This window comes from Zingiber officinale, chromosome 5A (genome assembly GCF_018446385.1).
Source record: "Zingiber officinale cultivar Zhangliang chromosome 5A, Zo_v1.1, whole genome shotgun sequence".
Taxonomy (NCBI): domain Eukaryota; kingdom Viridiplantae; phylum Streptophyta; class Magnoliopsida; order Zingiberales; family Zingiberaceae; genus Zingiber; species Zingiber officinale.
Genome location: NC_055994.1, coordinates 77,779,659 through 77,801,419, shown reverse-complemented (window position 1 = coordinate 77,801,419; position 21,761 = coordinate 77,779,659). Strand labels below are relative to the sequence as shown.

The following is a 21,761-nucleotide window of genomic DNA, read 5'->3' as shown; positions in this document are numbered from 1 at the left end:
TTTGCATCTTCCCGAGCAGACCTGCTTCCGAACGCGCTGGCAGGTCGACTTACCCCATCAGCCCGATCTGAAGAAGTATAAGGGCCAGCCGGACTATCTTCACGCAGCAACCTTGCTGGCCGGCCAGAAATGACATCCATAAGCTGCTGTTGGACGGTGTCATGCACATCTTCGACCTGAGTCCGATCCGATCTCGACTCCCGCGCGACTTAGGTAAGAAACTTCTTGGGCTCTTTTATTTGAGTCTAACTGATTTCCTTTTTTCCTATTGCAGCCCAAATCATGATGCGAGCATCGGTGGCCGGCTATAGCAAGCTGAAAGATGCCGAGGTTGAGGTGGTTGCTGCAAAGGAGTTGGCGAGCCTCGATTTAGCACCGATCGGCTCCCACGAGGGCACGCCTATTGGGGAGACGTCCGTTGTGGGCGAAGGCACCACCGACCAGACGACCGGTATTGAAGTGGCTGGTGACCCACTCCCAACCCCTAAGGCAAAGCCCACCGCTCGGACCGGAGGCTCCGAGTCTTCTGGTGATGAAGTGCCACTTACTAGGCGTAAGAGGCGCCGCACGGACAATCTACCCCGCTCTGCCACCTCGGCGGTGGGGGTCGACGAGAGGGTCGGCATCTCTTCTCCCGTAATCCTCCCTGCAACAACGGAGGTTACTTCATCCGACCAGACCCCGTCTCTGGCCGAGCTGCCACCAGAGGCCCTTGTCGCGACTCGTTTTTGTGGACGACGAGTTGAAGAAGCTCAAGATCTCGGGCGGCGCCTCTTCCTCCCAGGGGCCATCGGTCGTCGAGTTACAGGCCGATCTAGAGAAGGCCCAGAAGTTCCTTGAGGCCCAGCAGAAGAAGTCCGCCGATCAGGAAGTCCGGCTGGGCCAGCTCGAGCGGGATTGTCGCGCGGCTGGAGAAGCCTCTCTGAAGAGGCAGCTTAAGGATGCCGAGGACGCCTTGGAGGTCTCCCACTCGGCTTTGGTGACCTACCAGAAAGCTGAGACGGCTAGGCTTGAAGCGCTGACCTCCGCTCGGACCAGTTCACCGACAAGGTTGTTCAGCGGATCATCCGCGTCTTCGAGCTGGCCATTGACGGGATGCTTTAGCAGCTCAAGACGGATGACCACCTTCCCTCTGAGACGACGGACAACATCATCAGTCACAGCAAATTGAACGACTCGATGCCTGATGATGTTTTCGATTATATAGAGTGAGGCCGAGCGTCTGTCTTGTAAAAGTTTTTTTGAAGTCTCATTGTATGTTCGTCGATCGACGATTCTTTCTTTTGATCAATGAATTATCTGCTCGCTCGGCGAACTTTCTCTTTAAAATGTTCCTTGTTTGTTTGCATGTCTGGCCCTGATCCTTCCGTTCGACTATAATCATCGTCTATCTTTATGACTCATGCTCTTGGGTTTAAGGTCGTCGCTCGACCGGGGTTTAATGCCGTTGCTCGACGATTTGACGAAGACTTGGGTTTAAGGTCGCCGCTCGACCGTCGATGCAGATAGGGGTTTAACATTGTCGTTCGACGATTTAACAAAATTGTGGGTTTAAGGTTGCCGCTCGACCGTCGATGGAGACAGGGGTTTAACGTCGTCGCTCGATGATTTGACGAAGTTGTGGATTTAAGGTCGCTGTTCGACCGTCAATGGAGACAGGGGTTTAACGTTGTCGCTCGACGATTTGACGAAGACTTGGGTTTAAGATCGCCGCTCGACCGTCGATGGAGACAGGGTTTTAACGTCGCCGCTCGACGATTTGACGAAGTCCTGGGTTTAAGGTTGCCGCTCGACCGTCAATGGAGACAGGGGTTTTAACGTCGCCGCTCGACGATTGGTTGTGCTATTCAGCATAGAGTTCGGAAAATTTGAATTCTTTTTTTCTACCCTGCATACAAGGAGTACAGGGATATAAAGATACATTGATTATTACATTGGCGCACCTCTCACTTGGCTCGGTAAGGCTGGAGATGGTTCGCGCTCCACGACCGCTCTAGTCGTCGTCTGTCCTCATCCTCCAAGTAGTAGGCGCTTGACCGGAGTTTCTCCACGACCTTGAAGGGTCCGGCCCAGGGAGCCTCCAGCTTGGTGACTTCATCGACCGGCTTTAGTTTCTTCCATACCAGATCACCAACCTGGAACGACCTCGGGATCACCCTCCAATTGTAGTTCTGCTTCATCCTCTGGCGGTAGGCCATTAACCGGACGATGGCTTTAGCACGTGATTCATCCACCAAGTCCAGTTCCAACAGTCTCCGCTTGACGTTATCTTCATTGTAGTGTCGTAGCCGGTCGGACTTAACTCCGACTTCGATGAGGACGACTATTTTGCTGCCATACACCAGGTGGAAAGGAGTTGCCCCGGTCCCTCCCTTAGGAGTCGTGCGGAGCGCCCACAGCACACTGGGAGCTCATTGACCCAGCTGCCTCCTATATGATCGAGCCGAGCGCGCTGGACTCAGAGGATTTCCCAATTGGCGACCTCTGCTTGCCCGTTGCTCTGAGGGTAGGCTATTAAGGTGAAAGCTTGCTGAATGCCATATCCTCCGCACCATTCTTTGAGTCTCTGACGGGCAAACTGCCTTCTGTTATTTGAGACGAGTCGACGGGGGATGTCGGCCCTACAGATGATATGCTGCCAGATGAACTTCATGACCATCTGCTCGGTTATTCTTGCCAGCGGCTCACCTTCTATCCATTTAGAGAAATAATCCACTCCGACGAGCAGGAACTTTCGCTGACCTGTTGCCATGGGGAATGACCCAACAATGTCCATGCCCCACTGGTCGAATGGGCAAGAGACTGTGGATGCCTTCATCTCCTCGGTCGGCCGGTGTGAGAGGCTATGATACTTATGGCAGGGGCAGACAGGTGGCCACCGTTCGGGCGGCATCCTCCTGGAGGGTCGGCCAGAAGTATTCGACCAACAGGATGTTCCTCGCTAGTGAGCGGTCGCCTGGGTGTCCTCCGTAGGATTCTTGATGTACCTTCTGTAGTATGTAGTCGGCGTTTTCCGACCCGACGCATTTAAGTAGAGACCTAGAGAAGACCTTCTTGTAGAGCTGATCCCCGATCAGGATGAACCGACCAACCCTTTTCCTTAATAAGCGAGCCTCTTCCCGATCGGACGGTGAAGTTCCCGACCGTAAAAATTCCGTTAATGCCGACCTCCAATCGTTTGGGAAGGTAAACCCCTCCATCCGATCAATTTGAGCCACTAGGGATACCTGCTTGATCGGCTACGATATGACGATTAGCGATAACGAGCTGGCTAATTTGGCCAGCTCGTCGGCTGCTTGGTTCTTCGATCGGGGGATCTTTTGTATGACAACTTCTTGAAAGTTGGTCTTTAATTTTTCGAAAGCTTCGGCGTAGAGCTTGAGTCGCGTGTTACTTATCTCGAATGTCCCGGTCAGCTGTTGAGCGGCCGAGTTTGAGTGGATGAGAACCTTGATGGCTCCAATGTGCCGGGCGGCTTGCAGGCTGGCTATGAGCGCCTCGTATTCTGCTTCATTATTCGTGGCTTTGTAATTCAGTCGAATGGACAACTGCATTCACTCCTCTTGGGATGAGATGAGTAATATGCCGACCCTGCTGCCCTGCCGAGTGGATGAGCCATCCACATATATCCTCCAAACGGCTTCCGGCTCAGGATTTTGCACCTCAGTAACGAAAACCGCCAAGGATTGCGCTTTGATGGCCGCCCAGGGCTAATATTGGATGTCGAACTCGCTGAGTTCCGTCGTCCATTTGATAAGCCGGCCGGACGCCTCTGGATTGAGGACTCTACCTAAGGGGCTATTGGTCATTACAATGATAGAGTGAGCGAGAAAGTACGGGCGAAGCCTCCGAGCGGCCAGTACCAATGCATAAGCCAACTTCTCGAGACTGGTGTAGCGAGACTCAGCATCTTTCAATATATGACTCAGGAAATATACTGGCTGTTCCCCAACGCCGAGCCGACCGCGTGCTCGGTCGAGGATAGATAAATTCGAAGTGGTTCGCCGACAATTGGCTTAGCTAGTACAGACAATGAGTTAAAGTATTCCTTAAGCTCTTCGAACGCTCGGTCGCACTCCTGTTCCCATTGAAACTTGGTGGGTCGGCGTAATATCTTGAAAAATGGTAAACTCTGATCGGATGATTTGGAGATGAACCGAGACAGTGTTGTTATCCGACCAGTGAGACGCTAGGCTTTCTTCAAATTTCTCGGCGGCGGCATGTCTTGTAGTGCTTTTAATTTGCTAGGATTTGCCTCAATGCCCCGCTCGGTGATGATGTAGCCTAGGAATCGCCCGCTTTTTGCACCGAACATACATTTGTTAGGATTCAGTTTGATTTCGTATGTCCTAAGTGTTTGTCAGGTCTCCTTGATATCTACACATAGGTCAGCTGCTCAGAGGGATTTAGATTAATACGTCGTTGACATATACCTTCACATTGCGGCCGATCTGTCGTTGGAATACTTTATTTATCAGCCTCTGATAGGTGGGTCCGACGTTCTTTAGTTCGAACGACATGATATTATAACAATACGTGCCATTAGCTGTAATAAAGCTGACCTTTTCTCGATCTTATTTGGCGAGCGGCACTTGGTGGTACGCCTGATACGCATTCAGCATGCATATCAGCTCTCACCTAGCAGTGGAGTCTACCATCTGATCAATCCGAGACAGCAGGTAGAAGTCCTTTGAGCATGCCTTGTTGAGGTCCTGGAAGTCGATGCAGACTCGCCACTTGTTGCTCGGCTTCGAGACCAGCACTACATTTGCGAGTCAGCTCGACAATTGAACTTCCTGTATGTGGCCGACCTCCAGCAGCTTCTCTATTTCCGCTCGGATGATCAGATTTTGTACAACGCTGAAGTATCTCTTCCTTTGTTTTACCGGTCGAGCATCCGGTCGGACGTGAAGTTCGTGTTGCGTGACGGAAATCCTGGGGAGCTCGTGTGTTGACCACGCGAACACGTCGTGATTTTGTTGGAGACAGGCGATCAGCTCCGCCTTCTGTTCAGCTTCCAGATCGGATGCTATGAAAGTTGTCGCTTCCGTTCGGCAAGGATGGATTTGCACTTCCTCTCTCTCCTCATAAACTAGAGTAGGTGGTTTTTCAGTGATAACACTTACCTCTAGTCTGGGAGCCTTTTGAGTGGATCTGGCCTCGGTCTTGACCATCTCAACATAGCAGCGCCGAGCGGCTAGCTGGTCGCCTCTGACTTCTCCCACCCGGTCGTCTACCGGGAACTTGATTTTATGGTAGTAGGTTGAAACTATCGCACAGAACTCATTGAGGGTCGGCCGACCTAAGATAATATTGTAGGCTGAGGGAGCGTCTACCACAATGAAGTTTGTGGTTCTGGTCCTCCTGAGTAGCTCCTCTTCGAGCGATATGGTCAACTTAGTTTGGCCGATCGGTTGCACCTCGTTGCCAGTGAACCCATATAGTGGGATCGTCATCGGTCGATCTGGAGTTGATCGAAAGCCTTTTTGAAGATTATATTCACCGAGTTCACCGTGTCAACAAAAACTCGGTGGATAGTATAGTTAGCGATTATCGCTCAGATGATGAGGGTGTCATCGTGAGGGACTTTCACTCCCTCGAGGTCCCAGGGTCCAAAGTTGATCTCAGACCCATTTGCCTTTTCTCGGCTGCAGTCTACTGCATGTATCTCCAGTCGGCGAACGTATGACTTCCTGGCTCGGTTGGAGCCCTCGCTGGTGGATCCGTTGGCGATGATGTTTATTCCCCCCGAGCGGTATTGCTTCTGTTTTCCTTCTCCCGAGCGGATGACCTGTTCTGCTCGCAAGAGGCTAGGGGATGATCGACACTTTTCCTCTGCTGATGATGGTGTCGTCGCCCGGGTGATCTTCTTGCATCCTCCCGTCGTCCGACAGATTAATGTTCATGTCGTCTGTTGGGGGAGGGAGATCGGCGACGATAGCCCCTTAGGGCCGGTCTGGTGATTGGCGTCAGTACGCGTCAATCACATGTGTTGTGTCATGTTGACTGGTGGAAGGAACATAACATAGGTGTCCATATCTTGCCCTTTGGTGCCTTTGGCCGGTTGGAAGCCACATGCTGCACGGCATACGCCCTCGTTTCTTGGTGAGGTCGGCCTTCGGCTCTTGGCCCTTTCGACGGTTGGTGGCTGGTCGGCGGTCGCCGATCGATCGACACCGAGGGTTCGGCTGGTGCCTCATTCCTTCTTGCGGCCTGGGCCTCCTCCACATTTATATACTCATTAGCCTTCTTGAGCATGTGGTCGTAGGCGCGGGGCGGCTTCCTGCTGAGCGATCGGAAGAAGTCTCCCTCGACGAGCCCCTGAGTGAAGGCATTCATCATGGTCTCAGATGAGACCGAGGGGATATCCATAGCTATCTGGTTAAATCACTGGATGTACGTCCGGAGAGCTTCTCTCGGTCCTTGTTTCAAAGAAAATAAATTGACGCTCGTTTTTTGGTAGCGCCTACTGCTCGTGAAGTGGTGTAAGAAGGTCGTTCGGAAATCCTTGAAGCTCCGTATTGATCCGTTCGACAGCCTTCTGAACCAGCGCTGCGCCGAGTCGAAGAGTGTGGTGAGGAAGACCCGACACTTCACCCTGTCTGTGTATTGGTGAAGTGCAGCTGCGTTGTCGAACTTGCCCAAATGATCGTCCCGATCGGCCGATTCGTTGTACTCTCCGATCGTCAACGGAGCATAGTGCCTCGGTAACGGGTCCTGTAATATTGCTTCGGAGAACTGGCGATTGATCCGCTCGAGGGGCGCGTCGCCTTGCGACGCTTTGCCTTTCCGGGTATCCCGAACGGGTGCTTCGTTCGAAGAAGATCCATGCTTTTGATTTGCTTGCGCGATTTTCGAGGGCATATGGAACAGAGCCCGATGGAACGGTATCGACGCGAGGGGTGCTTCTCTCTGCGTGCCGGTCGGCTCTCTATTTTATCCCTAGATGGAGAGCTGCTCCGGCCGGTCCTCCTGCATCGCTCGGCCTCCTGACACTGACGTGGCCTGTTGTGCCAACCGATCAGTCAGTGCATTCTGTTGTTGCTATTCGATTATTTTGGATGCTCGAGCTTGCACGAGCATATCGAGCTCCTCTTTAGTGATCGCCACGGTGTGAAGTTGTCCAGCTTCTTCCATCTTCTCGGCTCGGATGCAGGTGTGTTCCCACAGACGGCGCCAAATTTGATCCAGTCCGAGAGTCGAGGCAATGAATGCTAGGGGACGTGTCGCTCTTGTTGACCGTTGGTGGACTTCGAGTTGGAGGATCCTGCAATCACAGCAGCGTCAGTGCCTAGCCAGGGAGGGGTTCCTCGGTGATGGCCCTCCGACGCTCAAGTCAGTCTCCGGCGATGTGTAAGTAAGGAAGCGGAGAAGCAGAGTAATAGTGTAGCTACAGTAGAAATTATGCATACCTCCATTGAACCTTGGGGCCCTTTATATAGGGCTCCGGAGGCACGTGTGCACACTTCTCGAGGTGTGCATGCTTCTCAAAGGTTTCCCTGAAAAGATATGTCAGGAAAGCGTCTCTGATACCATATCTCAATGACCCGAGCATATCTCTGACATGACAATGGAAGCTTCTGTCGTACGATCCTCTGTCTGGCCATGTCGCCAACCATGCCGTTTGTCGGTGGCACGAGTTCCCACAAGGATATCGACTGATCCTCTTTTTGTCTGTTGGTGGGCTAAGCGGGCTGGCCGTTCAGCCAACCCTCAGCCGTTCGAGTGGTCTGGCCTTTAGGTCGAGTGGAGTGGCCGCTCGGCCAACATTCCACTGTCAGAGCTCCGTTGTTGTGCCGAGCTATATCTGAGTTGCTGCTCGGCGGCGATCCTGCTTCGCCGGTTCCGAGGTTCGATGTAAGTCCGAGCGAGCTGGCTGCTCGGCGTATGCCCTGTCGGCACATGATTTTTTGAGCGTCGGAAGCTCGGTATGCGACCGAGCTGTGGTGACATCGGGTTGATATCAGCTCGGCTGGCCTTCACCCCGGTTGGGCGAGTGAGTTGCCCGATCAACCAACGATATAGGGGCGTTGACCGCTTAGACTTTGACTTTCACCGTGGTAACGACCCTCTAAGGGGTGGACCCTTATCACCGGATCACTATTATATTCGTTATTAATATAATTTCTAAATTACCGGTATTAACGATTTTATTTATTCATATAAAATTGGTTATCCATTCAATTTTTATTATATTTAATTGTTATTTGTCATAATTATTGTTATTATAATATAACGATACAAGTAATAATATTATTACCATTAATCTAGTAACAGTTAGTTTACTGTAAGTTATATATACTAATATATTAATTTATATTAAAAGCTCATATAGATACATACTACAACAACAATAATTAAGAATAACAATCATCAAGCCTTATCTCACTAGGTGGGGTAGGCTATATGGATCTTTTTATGCCATTGAACTCTATCTCCAACTATATCATCTATACTTGAATAAATTTTATCTTATTTTATTGTTGCTAACCAAGTCTTTTTTTAGTCTTTCTCTATCTCGTTTGATATGTGTGTTTGTCATAGTTTCAGATTACCTAATTGGAGTATTTATTGGTCGTCTAAGTATATGCCCGTGCCATTTTAAACGCGTCTTAGAGTTTTTCCTTAATAGATGTAACTCTGACTTTTTCTCTAATGCTCTCATTTCTTATTCTGTCCATTCTCGTATGCCCACACATCCACCTTAGCATCCTCATCTCTGCAACTCTCATCTTCTATTTATGTGCTCGAGTCATAGCCCAATATTCATCTCTATATAACATAGCAGGTTTAACTGTGATTTTGTAGAATTTTCTTTTACGTTTAGAGGTATTTTACGGTCACATAAAGCATCTGATGCTCTTCTCCATTTCAACTATCCTGTTTGTATTTTATGCAAGACATATGTCTCAATCTCTTTATCTTTTTGCAAAAATGAACCTAGATATCAAAAGATCTCGGTTCCGGACAACATGTCATCTCTTATCTTAACAATTATCTCATTATATCTAATATTACTAAACTTAAATTTCATATATTTTGTCTTTGTTCTACTAAGCTTAAAACCTTTTCCTTCTAATGTTTCCCACTGAGATTCTAATTTAACATTTACTCCTTCATGTGTTTCATCTACTAAATCAATATCATCTACATACAACATGCACCACAATACTGTGTCTTGAATATGTGCAGTGAGTTCACCCATAATTAATATAAAAATATAAGAACTTAGAGTTGATCCTTAATGTAACCCTATTTTTATTGGAAATATTTTAGTTACTTCGTTTGAAGTCTTTACTTTAGTCGTTACATCCTCATATATATCCTTAATTAGTTCAATATATGTTATGCTAATACCTTTTTTTTTTTTTGTAGAATTCTCTATATAATTTTCTTTTGGGACTCTATCATAAGTTTTTTTTAAGTCAATGAATACTATGTGTAGATTTTGTTTTTGTTCCTGATATTTTTTAATTGTCTAAAAAGATGTACAACTTATGTTGTCGACTTTCTAGGTATGAACCTAAATTGATTTTCGGTCACCGTGGTCTCATTCCTTAATCTTTTTTCATTTACTTTTTTTCCAAAGTTTCATGGTATGATTCATTAGTTTAATATCCCTATAGTTTGCATAATTTTGTATGTTTCTCTTGTTTTTATATAAGGGAACTAGAGTACTTATCCTCTATTAATCAAACATTTTTTTTCATTTTTAATATCATGTTAAATAATTTTATAAGTCATTCAATACTTTATTTTCCTAGACACTTTCATACTTCTATCAGAATATCATTTGGTCCAACGACTTTTTCATTATACATTCCATTTAAAGTTTGCTATACTTTTAAAATTTAAATTCTACGATAAAAATTTAAATTTCTATACTCATTTGACCTATTTAAATTATTTAAGTTAAGTTGGTTAGCTAAATCTTCATTAAAAAGTTGATAAAAATATCTCTTCCACCGTTTTTTTTTAATTTCTCCATCATTTTTTTATACCCTATTACATTCATTTTTAATAAATAAAATAAAATCTCTTGTCTTCCTTTTCTTTTACTTTAGTTATTCTATAAATGTCTCTTTCTCTTTTTTTATTCAATTTTTTATATAATCGTTCAAAAGTTTCATTCTTTGCTTTATTCACTACTTCTTAGCTTATTTCTTGGTTATTGAATATTTTTTTAGGTTTTCCTTGTTTTTATAAATATATAATTTCTTATAAACTATTCGTTTTCCCTTCATTTTATCTTGTATTTTCTCATTCCATCACCAAGATTCCTTGTTTAGTAGTGCATGTCCCTTTGACTCACCGAGTACACTTTGAGCTACTATTTTTAATTTTGATACCATCTTATCTCATGTCGTATTAAAATCATCGTATATTCCACCTAATGCTTGTACTCCTATCTTCTCCTTAAATATATTTTGCTTTCTATTCTTTAACTTCTACCACTTAAATTTCAAAGTCGTATATATTTTCTATTGATATTATGCTTGAGGCATATATCCAACACTAATAACTTATGTTGGGTAGTTAAGCTTTCTCTAGGGATGATCTTGCAATCATTACAAATTTTTCTATCTTCTTCTTAACTATAAGAAAGTCAATTTGCGATTTATTATTTCCACTTTTGAATGTGACTAAGTATTCGTTTCTTTTCTTAAAAAACATATTAGCTAATATACGGTCATATGCTATCACAAAATCTAATATAGTTTTCCCTTCCTCATTTCTCGTTCCAAACCCATAATCCTCATGTACCCTCTCATATTCCTAATTTTTCACTCCGACATGCCCATTTAGATCACCTCCTATTAAAATCATTTCATTTTACAGAATATTTTATAACATTTCATCTAAGTCGTTCCAAAATATTGATTTGGTAGTTTCATCTAATCCTACTTGCAGTGCATATACGTGTTCATAGTTTCTTTCGCTACTATTATCTTAAGAGTTATAATTCTATCCATTTTTCGAACTATTCCTACAATTTCATCCTTTGACGAATTATCTACAATAATACCCACTTTATTTTTTGTTTTATTTTTTTTTTCTGTGTACCATAACTTAAAACCGGTGTTCTCTATCAGTTTTGTTTCCTCGCCTACTTATTTTATCTCTTGTACACACAAAATACTAATTCTTCTCATAATCATCGTATCTATTATCTCCATTGATTTACTAGTAAGGGTTTTTATGTTCTATGTTTCAAATTTTAGATTATTAGTTTTCCTATCATATTTATTCTTATCCAACCTATGATGTGAGAATTATTGCCTATTTAACATTACACCCAAGTTTTCATGGAGATGTAGTGATTCTTGCTGATATGTTATAACTTTGCAACACGAACTCTTGCATATTTAACACTACACTCAAATTCTGGAGATGTAGCGGTCTTTATTGAGACGTTATAATCGGACCTTGCAACGCATTCCTTCCGGGGAATAATCTAGTATTAGTATAATAGTTTTGTGAATTTATTTATTGAATATTTGTCATAATTTTAACGCTAGTGGGCAACCTAACGCAACTCTCTTTTATTCGGGTTTGGGATAGACCATGACTGATAGATAATTATATAATATAACGATAATAATGATTTACAATATCAACATCTTTGGCGTTGTCCTTAAACGATGGTGATGAATGAAAAACATTTTTTGCGTCACCTTAAAATAGTATTTGATATCAATAATCATATAGGTCTATTCTTTTTATTTTCTAAGATAAATTTTAAATTCTTTTTCTTAATTTTTACTTTTTTTCCCTACTGATTCCTATTTTTTCTATCTGATGTTGATGATACCTAGTTCTTTCAGACGTCAGATACCAAAACTGATATTGATGACCATGGTAAACATGGGATGGGGAATGCACTATATATGAATTTCTCATGGATGCCATGTCCCAGAATCTAGATTCGTTGTGATGATTGTCTGATGGCCTCTTCTTTAGCTGTTGGTTAAATTGACCAGCGGCAAAATTACACACATTGGTGTTTACTTGTTTTTCATCATATCTTGAGATCTGCTTACTATACATGGCATTTTGTCACTGTGTTGCATCCTTTCATACTATTGGTTTATTCTTCAAGTTCACCTTGTTGACAGCTCAGTATCTTTACAGAAACTTTGGTGCACTCTACAATTGAACTGTGTGAAAATGCAGATTTTAGTTTTCCAGTCAATTTCAATCTTAAAGGGCACACAATTTATGTGCGCTGCAGACCTTATCTGAAGGACTTCTTGGAAAAAGTTGCAAGCATGCTCGAGACGATTATATTTTCAGCAAGTCAAAGTATATATGCTGAACAGCTATTGAATGTAATTGTTCCACAAAGAAGATTGTTTCGCCATCGTGTTTATCGGGAATCTTGTGTATTTGTAGAAGGTAATTATCTGAAGGATCTATCAGTACATGGTCGGGATTTGGCGCATGTTATAATCGTCGACAATTCTCCCCAGGTAGTCTGTTTCTGTTATCATTAAATATGCAAAATTTGCAATATTTTTGTTAGGTGATGATTGGTATACAGTTTTATGAAGCAACGCTCAGTTATTATAATTTCCCATGCAAAATGAATTGTGGTTCTGGCGACATTTTGGTCACAATAATTTGGTGAATTTATATCTGGTGGTTTTAGATCTGTCTGAAGTTTCATCACCATGTTTTCGTTGACTTTAATTTGTGCAATGATTTCTGGCATCTAGTTGATCAGAGTGTCAAGGTTCGCAAAGCAGAGATAGGAAAATGAAAATTCTTATTAGTGTAATGAGAATCCATTAAAGGAGGAGGGTTGCGTTAGGTTGCCAGTCAGCGTAAAACTATGACAATTATTCAATGAATGAATCCATTAAATTATTGTGCTAATGCTAGGTTGTTCCCGGAAGGAATGCGTTGCAGGGTCCGACTGTAATGTCTCGGCAAGAACCGCTACATCTTCAAAACTTGGGTGTAGTGATAAATATGCAAGAGTTCGCGTTATAGGATCCGACTGTAACGTCTCAGCAAGGACAGCTACATCTCCATGAGGACTTGGGTGTAGTGTTAAATAGACAAGAGTTCTCACACCATAAGTTGGATAAGAACAAATATGATAGGAAAACTAATAATCTAAGATTTGGAACATGGAACATGGAACATAGGAACTCTCACTGGTAAATCAATGGAGGTAGTAGATATGATGATTAGAAGAAGAATTAGTATTTTGTGTGTACAAGAGACAAAATGAACAGGAGAGAAGGCAAAGATGATAGAGAACTCGGGTTTAAGTTATGGTACACTGAAAGAGTAAAGCAAGAAATGGAGTGGGTATTATTGTAGATAGTATGTTTAAGGATGAAGTTGTAGGAGTAGTTAGAAAAGGGGATAGAATTATAGCCTTTAAGATAATAGTGACGAAAGAAACTATGAACATAATTAACGTATATGCACTAGTAAGATTAGATGAAACTATCAAATCAAGATTTTGGGAGGACTTAGATGAAATATTATAAAAATATTCCACCAAATGAAATGATTTTAATAGAAGGTGATCTAAATGAGCATGTTGAAGTGAAAAATGAGGAACATGAGAGAGTACATGAGAGTTATGGGTTTGGAACAAGGAATGAGGAAGAGAAAATTATATTAGATTTTGCGATAGCATATGACCTTATATTAGCTAATACGTTTTTTAAGAAAAAAGAAGAACACTTAGTCACATTCAAAAGTGGGAATAATAAATCGCAAATTGACTTTTTTATGGTTAGGAAGAATGATAGAAAGATTTGTAAAGATTGCAAAGTCATCTCTGGAGAAAACTTAACTACCCAATATAGGGTAGTAGTGTTGGATATACGCCTCAAACATAGTATCAATAGAAATAAAATATATACAATTTATAGAACTAAGTGGCGGAAGTTAAAGGATGGAAAGCAAAATATATTTAAGGAGAAGGTAGAAGTACAAGCATTAGGTGAAATATACGATGACTCTAATCCAGCATGGGATAAGATGATATCAAAGTTGAAAATAGTAGCTAAGAGTGTACTCGGTGAGTCAAAAGGACATGCACCACTAAGTAAAGAATCTTGGTGCGAATAGCTTATAAGGAATTATATATTTGTAAGAACGAGGAAAACTTAAAAAAATATACAATAGCCAAGAAAGAAGCTAAGAAAGTAGTGAGTGAAGCAAAAAATGAAACTTTTGAACGATTATATAAAAAAATGGATATAAAAGAAGGGGAAAGAGACATTTATAGAATAGCTAAAGTGAAAGAAAGGAAACAAGAGATCTTAGCCAAATAAAATGTATTAAAGATGAATGTAATAGGGTATTAGTAAACGATGAAGAAATAAAAGAGCGATGGAAGTGATATTTTCATCAACTTTTTAATGAAGGTTTAGGTGACCAATTTAACTTAGATAATTTAAGTAGGTCAAATCAGCATAGAAATTTTACTTTTTATCGTAAAATTCAAACTTCAGAAGTAAAACAAATTTTAAATGAGATGCACAATGGAAAAGCCGTTGGACCAGATGATATTCCGATAGAAGTATGGAAGTATCTAGGTAAACAAGGTATTGAATGACTTACAAAATTATTTAATATGATATTGAAAATGAAAAAAATGTCTGATCAATGGAGAATAAGTACTCTAGTTCCCTTATATAAGAATAAGGGAGACGTACAAAATTGTGTAAACTATAGCGATATTAAACTAATGAGTTATACTATAAAACTTTGGGAGAAAGTAATAGAAAAAAGATTAAGGAAGGAGACTACAGTGACAGAAAATCAATTTGGATTCATGCATGGAAGGTTGACAATAGAAGCTATACATCTTCTTAGACAATTAATTGAAAAATATCGGAAGTAAAAACAAGATCTACACATGATATTCATTGACTTAGAAAAAGCTTATGATAGTGTCCCAATAGAAATTATATAGAGAATTTTAGAAAAGAGAGGTGTTAGTGTAATATATATTGAACTAATTAAGGATATGTATGAGGATGTAATGACCAAGGTAAAGACTTCAGGCGGAGTAACTGAAACATTTCCAATAAAGATAGGGTTATATCAAGGATCAGCTTTAAGTCCCTATCTTTTTACACTAATTATGGGCGAACTCACTGCGCACATTCAAGACACAGTACCGTGGTGCATGTTGTTTGCAGATGATATTATTTGGTAGATGAGACACGTGAAGGAGTAAATGCTAAATTAGAATCTTGGAGGGAAACACTAGAAGGGAAAGGTTTTAAGTTTAGTAGATTAAAGACAGAATATATGGAATTTAAGTTTAGCAATATTAGAAGTAATGAAACAATTGTTAAGATAGGAGAGGACGAGTTGTCCGGAACCGAGAGATTTAAATATTTAGGATTATTTTTGCAAAATGATGGAGGAATTGAGAGGGATGTCTTACATAGAATACAAGCAGGATGAGTGAAATGGAGGGGAGCGTCGAGTGTTTTATGTGACCGTAAAATACCTCTTAAACTTAAAGGTAAGTTCTATAAAACCGCAGTTAGACCTGCTATGTTATATGGAGCTGAATGTTGGGCTATGACTTGAGCATATGAGCAGAAGATGAGAGTTGCATAGATGAGGATATTAAGGTGGATGTGTGGACATACGAAGATGGATAAAATAAGAAATGAGAGCATTAGAAAGAAAATCGGAGTTGCATCTATTGAGGAAAAATTCCGAGAGACATGTTAAAGATGATACGAACATGTACTTAGACGACCAATAAATGCTCCAGTTAGACGATGTAAAACTATGATAAACATACATATCAAACGAGGAAAAGGAAGATAAAAAAAAACTTGATTAGCAACAATAAAACAAGATAAAATTTATTTGAATATAGATGATGATATAATAGGAGATAGAGCTCAATGACGTAAAAGGATTCATACAGTCGACCCCAACTAATAAGAAAAGACTTGGTTGTTGTTGTTATTGTTGTTGTTGTTGTTATTTAATGAGAAATGATTCAATGGAGTCAGAATCTTATTAGTCACTGCTCAAAAGTTCAATCGAGGGATAAAATCTACTTAATTCTAAAAAATTGGCACCAACACTATTTGATATGATGATGAGTGGGTCTGGTGTATATGTGCTCAATTTCCTTAGTGCAAGCAAAAATGTGTTACATGAACCTATAATCTGGCCCTACAACTGTATTCGTTATTTTAAAATATTTTTGACACTGGCTTTAGTTGTGAAAATTTCTGAAAACGGAAAGGCTCACCTTGGATATTTGATGAAATCTGTTTATCCTCAGGCATTGTGGTTTCAGCTGGACAATGGCATTCCTATCTAGAGCTGGTTTGATAGCTGCGATGACCGAGAGTTACTTTTGTTACTTCCATTCTTGGAGAGCTTAGTTGGCGTGGATGATGTTCGCCCACTAATAGCCAAGAAGTTCAATCTCAGTGGGAAGGTAGCTTCCGCAGCTGCCACTTATTTTTCGATACATCTGCAAAGGTGACTACTGTTGCTCCCTTGTCTTTCAATACATTTCAGATGGCAATTGTGCCATCCTAAAATAACTCACTCATCTTATAGTTTTGCTTCTATAGTATACTTGTAACATTTGTTGTACTTTTCTAGTACGTATCAGTTACCGGTAAATATTGGAAATTTAATTGATTTGGCAGACTTATTCGCGTCTTCTCTTTGTCGAGCAGCTGTGTATATTTATGTGGTTGTATCATGGTGGGTTCTCTAGATTGAGGTTGGACTATATCCGGTTTATCCATTTGCATTTAATTAATGAGTTCATGATTTTGTATGAAGCGTAGCATTCCTTTCACACACAAAACAGGGCATCAAATTGGAGGGAGATGATCATTACTTCTTGAGAACACCATCTACGTGTTCATTTTTCATCTTTTTCAAAGCATTAATGATTGACTGACTTCTCTTCCAAGTCTCTCTCCGACCCATGTGTTTATCATGTCAAGTGTGGACCACCGAATTAATTGAAACCGCCAAAGCGCAAGAACACAATAATTCCTGAGATGGTCCTCTCGCCCCTTCTGGAGTCACTGAATCAGATGCCATTAATCTCACTTTCTTTTCCTCAAAGTACGCTCAATTGATTCAAAAACAATGACAAAGAGAGGACCATAAGAATTAGAACACTTGTCACTGATCATTAGTGATCAGATGCTGATTAAAGTCTAATCACTCGGGATTTGTTTAATGGGAACATTTCTACTGCTCATTTTCATATACTCACAGTTTCAATGGCCAAGGACCACTGAAGAAATCAGTAGATTATTCAGATTAGTTCACCCCTCAAGTAGACAAATATGCCACAACAGGTGGAGACAGACACCAGAGAGAAGGAAAAAGAGAGAGAGAGAGAGAAAAGTGAGGCCATGAAATGTTAAAAGTGTGATGGGCATCTGAAAGCATAAAGGTATGAGTTGCTTTTGATGACACACAACAGATCAGATCAGATCACAGTTTGGAGGCAAGCTGCTGCTTACTGATTCGAGAGCTTTGCTTTGGTGATTCAGCTTCCATCTCTGACCTCTGTCCCTCAAACCAGCCAAACAAACACAAGCAATTTGAGGGAGCACTGATTGAACCCCTGCAGACTTAACCAGCTCTTAGTCCTTACAAGACACTAGTGAAACTCATCCATTTGGAGGATCACTTGTAAGTCCAGAGCCAATCAAATTGAGTTAAACTTTTATATTTTCAAACTTATTTGATAATAATTTAGTCAAATAAAATGAATCAAGTTTTGAAATGGTTATACAAACTTGATTTTTTGTTTTCAAATTTAGTATAATAAATTAATAAATGAATATAGATGAGTTGCTATTAACTTAGAATTGGGCAAAAATAAGGGATGTTTTTTTTTCTTAAATGGTGTTTCATTTCATTGTTTAATCGTGTACAATTATCCAATTATCTTTTAGTACTATTTTCATTATTATCTTCATATGAATCGGTGGTATGTGTTATAATAATTATGAAATAATAGTTGTTATAACTATGTAGCAGATATGATTTTATAATTATTATAATATAAATATTAAATGTGTAAATTAAATTTATGTCAGTTTCGATTTAATAGTTGTATAACGTAAATGATTAGTGAACATGATTGAATTCATGTTATAATAACTATAAAATTATAGTTATTATGATATAAATATTTTTAAATATATAACATAAGTGCTACTATAATATATCGAATTTAAATAAGATAATAATATGAATAATGTCGAACTAGAGATACTTCTACAGGTCTGAACAATGAAATGGAATGATTTTTTTTATAAAAAAATAAAATGGGACGCCGTACTCTTGACTTTTGTGCTTGTTTTTTTAGTCCTATTTTCCCTTGATGCTCTGCAGGATGACCCACACAGTAAACCCTAAAAATAACCACGGCAGAACATCTCCAAGCTGTCATCATCATCAGCCCATTTGCTTCCTCCCTCTGGCCCTGCTCAGCCTTTGGCTGCTCTGCTCTGGTCTGCTCTGCTCCACTTCAAACCATTAACCACTCCCATTATAACTCACTTCTCGCAAGCCTCCACCTTTACTGCTACTGCTGCTCTTCTCCTGCCAATAATTGCACCTCAATCCTCTGCCGATACTCAAAACTTCTTACGTGATTGTGATTGCCAATGCGAGCAGCGCCGAGAGAGTTGCTTGCTGCTGCGACCTGACTCCTCTTCCTTCTCCCTTTATCCATCCTCCGCAGGTACGAACCAGGTGCTGGGGGGATTCAAAATTTTGTTTTTCGCGATGATCTAGGCTCGACCTGGTGTTGCCATATGCCCTTTTCCTCGTTACCTTTGCCAAGTTCTTGTTTTACGAGCTGTTTCCTTGGTTGACACACTTCAATTCTTGTTTGTCTGTCTGTGTTTTGACCTAGCTTCTCATCCTTTGGCATCTCCTTGCCGACTGAGATCCGGCCTCTTTTTCGTGTGTTGGCTAAGCTCGAGTGCTTTCTCATGTGGCTTTGTGGAGAGGGGAAAAAAGCAAAGATTTGGAGGTTTGTTGTGAGGGGATAGTGACAAGAGAGGGAAGAATAGGAAGTTTTTTACATGGACTCGGATCTGAAGATGCCTCAATGGGATTTTCCTGAATTGGACCGTGTTACCGAAGCAAACCTTGTCCCCATGTTAGATGGATCACAACTCGGTTCTCCTCAGCAATTGATGGTGAATGGTGTGGAGTGCTCTGTTGATCTCAAGCTCGGGGGTTCAAGTGCCTCCGGCCGCAGAGAACAACCAAGTACATCGACAGTGACGGCGATCACCACAGTGTCTTCGTCTGGCCTGTCGAAGAGGCAGCGATCACTAAGCAATGTAGCTCAGATTGCCTCGTGCATGGTTGATGGATGCAAAGCCGATCTTAGTAAGTGCAGGGAGTATCACCGTCGCCACAAGGTCTGTGAGGTTCATTCGAAGACTCCGGTAGTTCTGATCGGAGGCCAAGAACAACGATTTTGCCAGCAGTGCAGCAGGTAAAGGCTCTAGTAATTTTAAGTCTTACATAAGAATTCTTATGTTGGTAATGCTTGTTCTTTAAGTGAATTCTATATCATATTTACTTCATAGGAGACTAAGGTAAGAATTTTGTTACACGAAAAACAGAAACTAGTGAAAGATCAATTGGAAGATCGAGTCTATGTACAGTTGAAGAGATTCCATATCATTTTTTTGGCATTATTGGCAAACCTGATTATGAAGATCGGATGACAATGATTTAGATATTCCTGTATCTGCATGTGCTTTTGAATTCTAATGGGTCCTTGGATTAGGACCACAACCTGATTAACACAGCTGAGGAAAGCTACAGATGAACTAACTACCAGGAACTTGTCTCTAAGCATAATTATCTTTACTTAGGTTTCATTCAGTATAGCAATTGTTTATGAGCAGTAAAACGTTACGAATAACATCCCCGGGGATGTTTTCCCTAGGAAAATTTTCCCTGAGTTTATGCCAAAGGAGGCTTTGTTCGTAGAACTTAGTGATAATATGGTATTGTTGTGTAAAATTATGTTGGACTATGATGTGAATACTTCGATTATATGCTTCCTTCATCTTCCAACTTGATTTGATTGCTTGCTCTGTAGTTGTAACAGTAAAGCTGACCCTAAGCTAATTGCTTGAGCTTACAGATCTTTTGTTCCTTCTTTCTGCTCCATTGTCCTGTAGTGTAGTTGATTCTTTGACTTGCGACCATAATCGTGAGTCACTATGGACCTAGTCTATCCAAATGATGAACTCTATGCAAGTTATTGTAAGTAGTGTGATAATTGATTGTGAGCCAGTTCTATTGTCTTGGAAGTTCTTTTTTCATGAAGTGAGCATGGATTCTCTGTGGCTATCCTGCAAGTGAAGAACATTCAATTGATCTGCAGGTTTCATTGGTTAATAGAATTTGATGACATAAAGCGAAGCTGTCGTAAGCGTCTTGACGGGCACAATAGACGTCGAAGGAAACCCCATCCGTATTTGCCGAATTCAGGTAGTTTAGTCTCCGATCATCTTAGCTGTGATGTATCTTTTATAGACTTGGATATTTTGTAACTTAGAACAAAGTGTAACAATATTGCTGATGAAAAAACTGCAGAAACCAATTCTTTTGGATGTGCAGGAATCAGGTTTTCAGCACATTCTCAAGCCTTTACGACTGCATCGATAGAACCAAATTGGTCTGGAATTATAAAATTCAAAGACGATACGGGATCCACGCATCACACTGCATCGGATCTGTTTGACAGGAACCTCTCTTTTTCAAATTCTTCTCATAGCTACAACAAAGAAAGGAAGCAATTCCAATTCCCTTTCTTTCAAGAGAGTGAGAGCAGCCTCAACAACATGACAGCAATCGGATCTTTTGTTCCATCGGTTGTAGGCGGCGGCGGCAGCAGCAAGATGTTCGCCAATGGTCTAAGCCAAGTCTTCCGATCTGATTGTGCTCTCTCTCTTCTGTCATCACCAAATCAGACATCAGGCATCAACCCAAGCTCCATGATGCTATCATCCGATCAGGTCTACATCGGCCAGCCTCTCATTGCAAGTACGCAGTATGGTAATCTCACTCAGTGCTCTCACTCCACTGCATCGGAAGCCATTTCTCCAGTCAGATACTCGTGTTCGAGCATTGAAAATGTGAGGACTGTCTTGGTTTCGAATGCCGATGCTGCTGGTGTTCATTGTCAGGGTATATTTCGAACCGGCAACGAAGGGTCTTCCGATAAGATATCTGAAGCTCTTCCTTTCTCATGGGAGTAACTTGGCACTGGCTTGAAAAACCACTTCTGAAGCCAATGTTCTTGGACTCTTCGATGGTCAAGCTATGTTCATTTTGATTCATACCATCGGGTCCATAACTGGCTTTTCGAAATCAATGTTTTACTACATGATGGATCTCAGAAATATATATTAGAATCATCTAAGAAAATTCTTATCTAAGGAAATATAATTAATATGGCAGTAAAATATGGTGGTAAAGCTTTGGCTTTTGTATTGGCTTTGTGTTCATTGAAGTGCTTGCTGGTTGTGTTTTGTTAAAGGAAACTATTTCAGTTACAATAGAAGTGCTGAAAAAAAAATGGAAAAGTGAGGTCTTTTCATTTCCTAAATCCTAAAATAATATAATGCAAGCTCTCATTTATTTATATTATGATATATCTAAAATAGAAAAATAGATGAAATTAAATTGCTCTCTTTTTCCTATTTTCTTCAAGTGAAGTAAATCTTCATTTCTTTTTATCT

The 21,761-nt window shown here is 41.1% G+C and overlaps 1 protein-coding gene and 1 pseudogene across 3 annotated transcripts; both read left to right on the top strand.

The window, feature by feature from the left end:
• Positions 1-16,685, top strand: part of LOC121980660 — a 62,386-nt pseudogene extending 45,701 nt beyond the window's left edge.
• A 1,706-nt stretch (positions 16,686-18,391) lies between these two features.
• On the top strand, positions 18,392-21,583 carry LOC121980658 (squamosa promoter-binding-like protein 16). Of its 3 annotated transcripts, none has more exons than XM_042532793.1 (4): positions 18,392-18,730; positions 18,905-19,498; positions 20,402-20,508; positions 20,614-21,583. In XM_042532793.1, exons 2-4 carry the CDS (start codon positions 19,077-19,079, stop codon positions 21,276-21,278), a joined length of 1,194 nt encoding a protein of 397 aa, XP_042388727.1. In that variant the 5' UTR covers positions 18,392-18,730; positions 18,905-19,076; the 3' UTR covers positions 21,279-21,583. The 3 variants fall into 3 exon arrangements, with proteins under 3 accessions (XP_042388727.1, XP_042388728.1, XP_042388729.1); XM_042532795.1 differs by having other exon boundaries at positions 18,398-18,730; positions 20,638-21,583; XM_042532794.1 differs by having other exon boundaries at positions 18,392-19,498.
• The last annotated feature ends 178 nt before the right edge of the window (positions 21,584-21,761 follow it).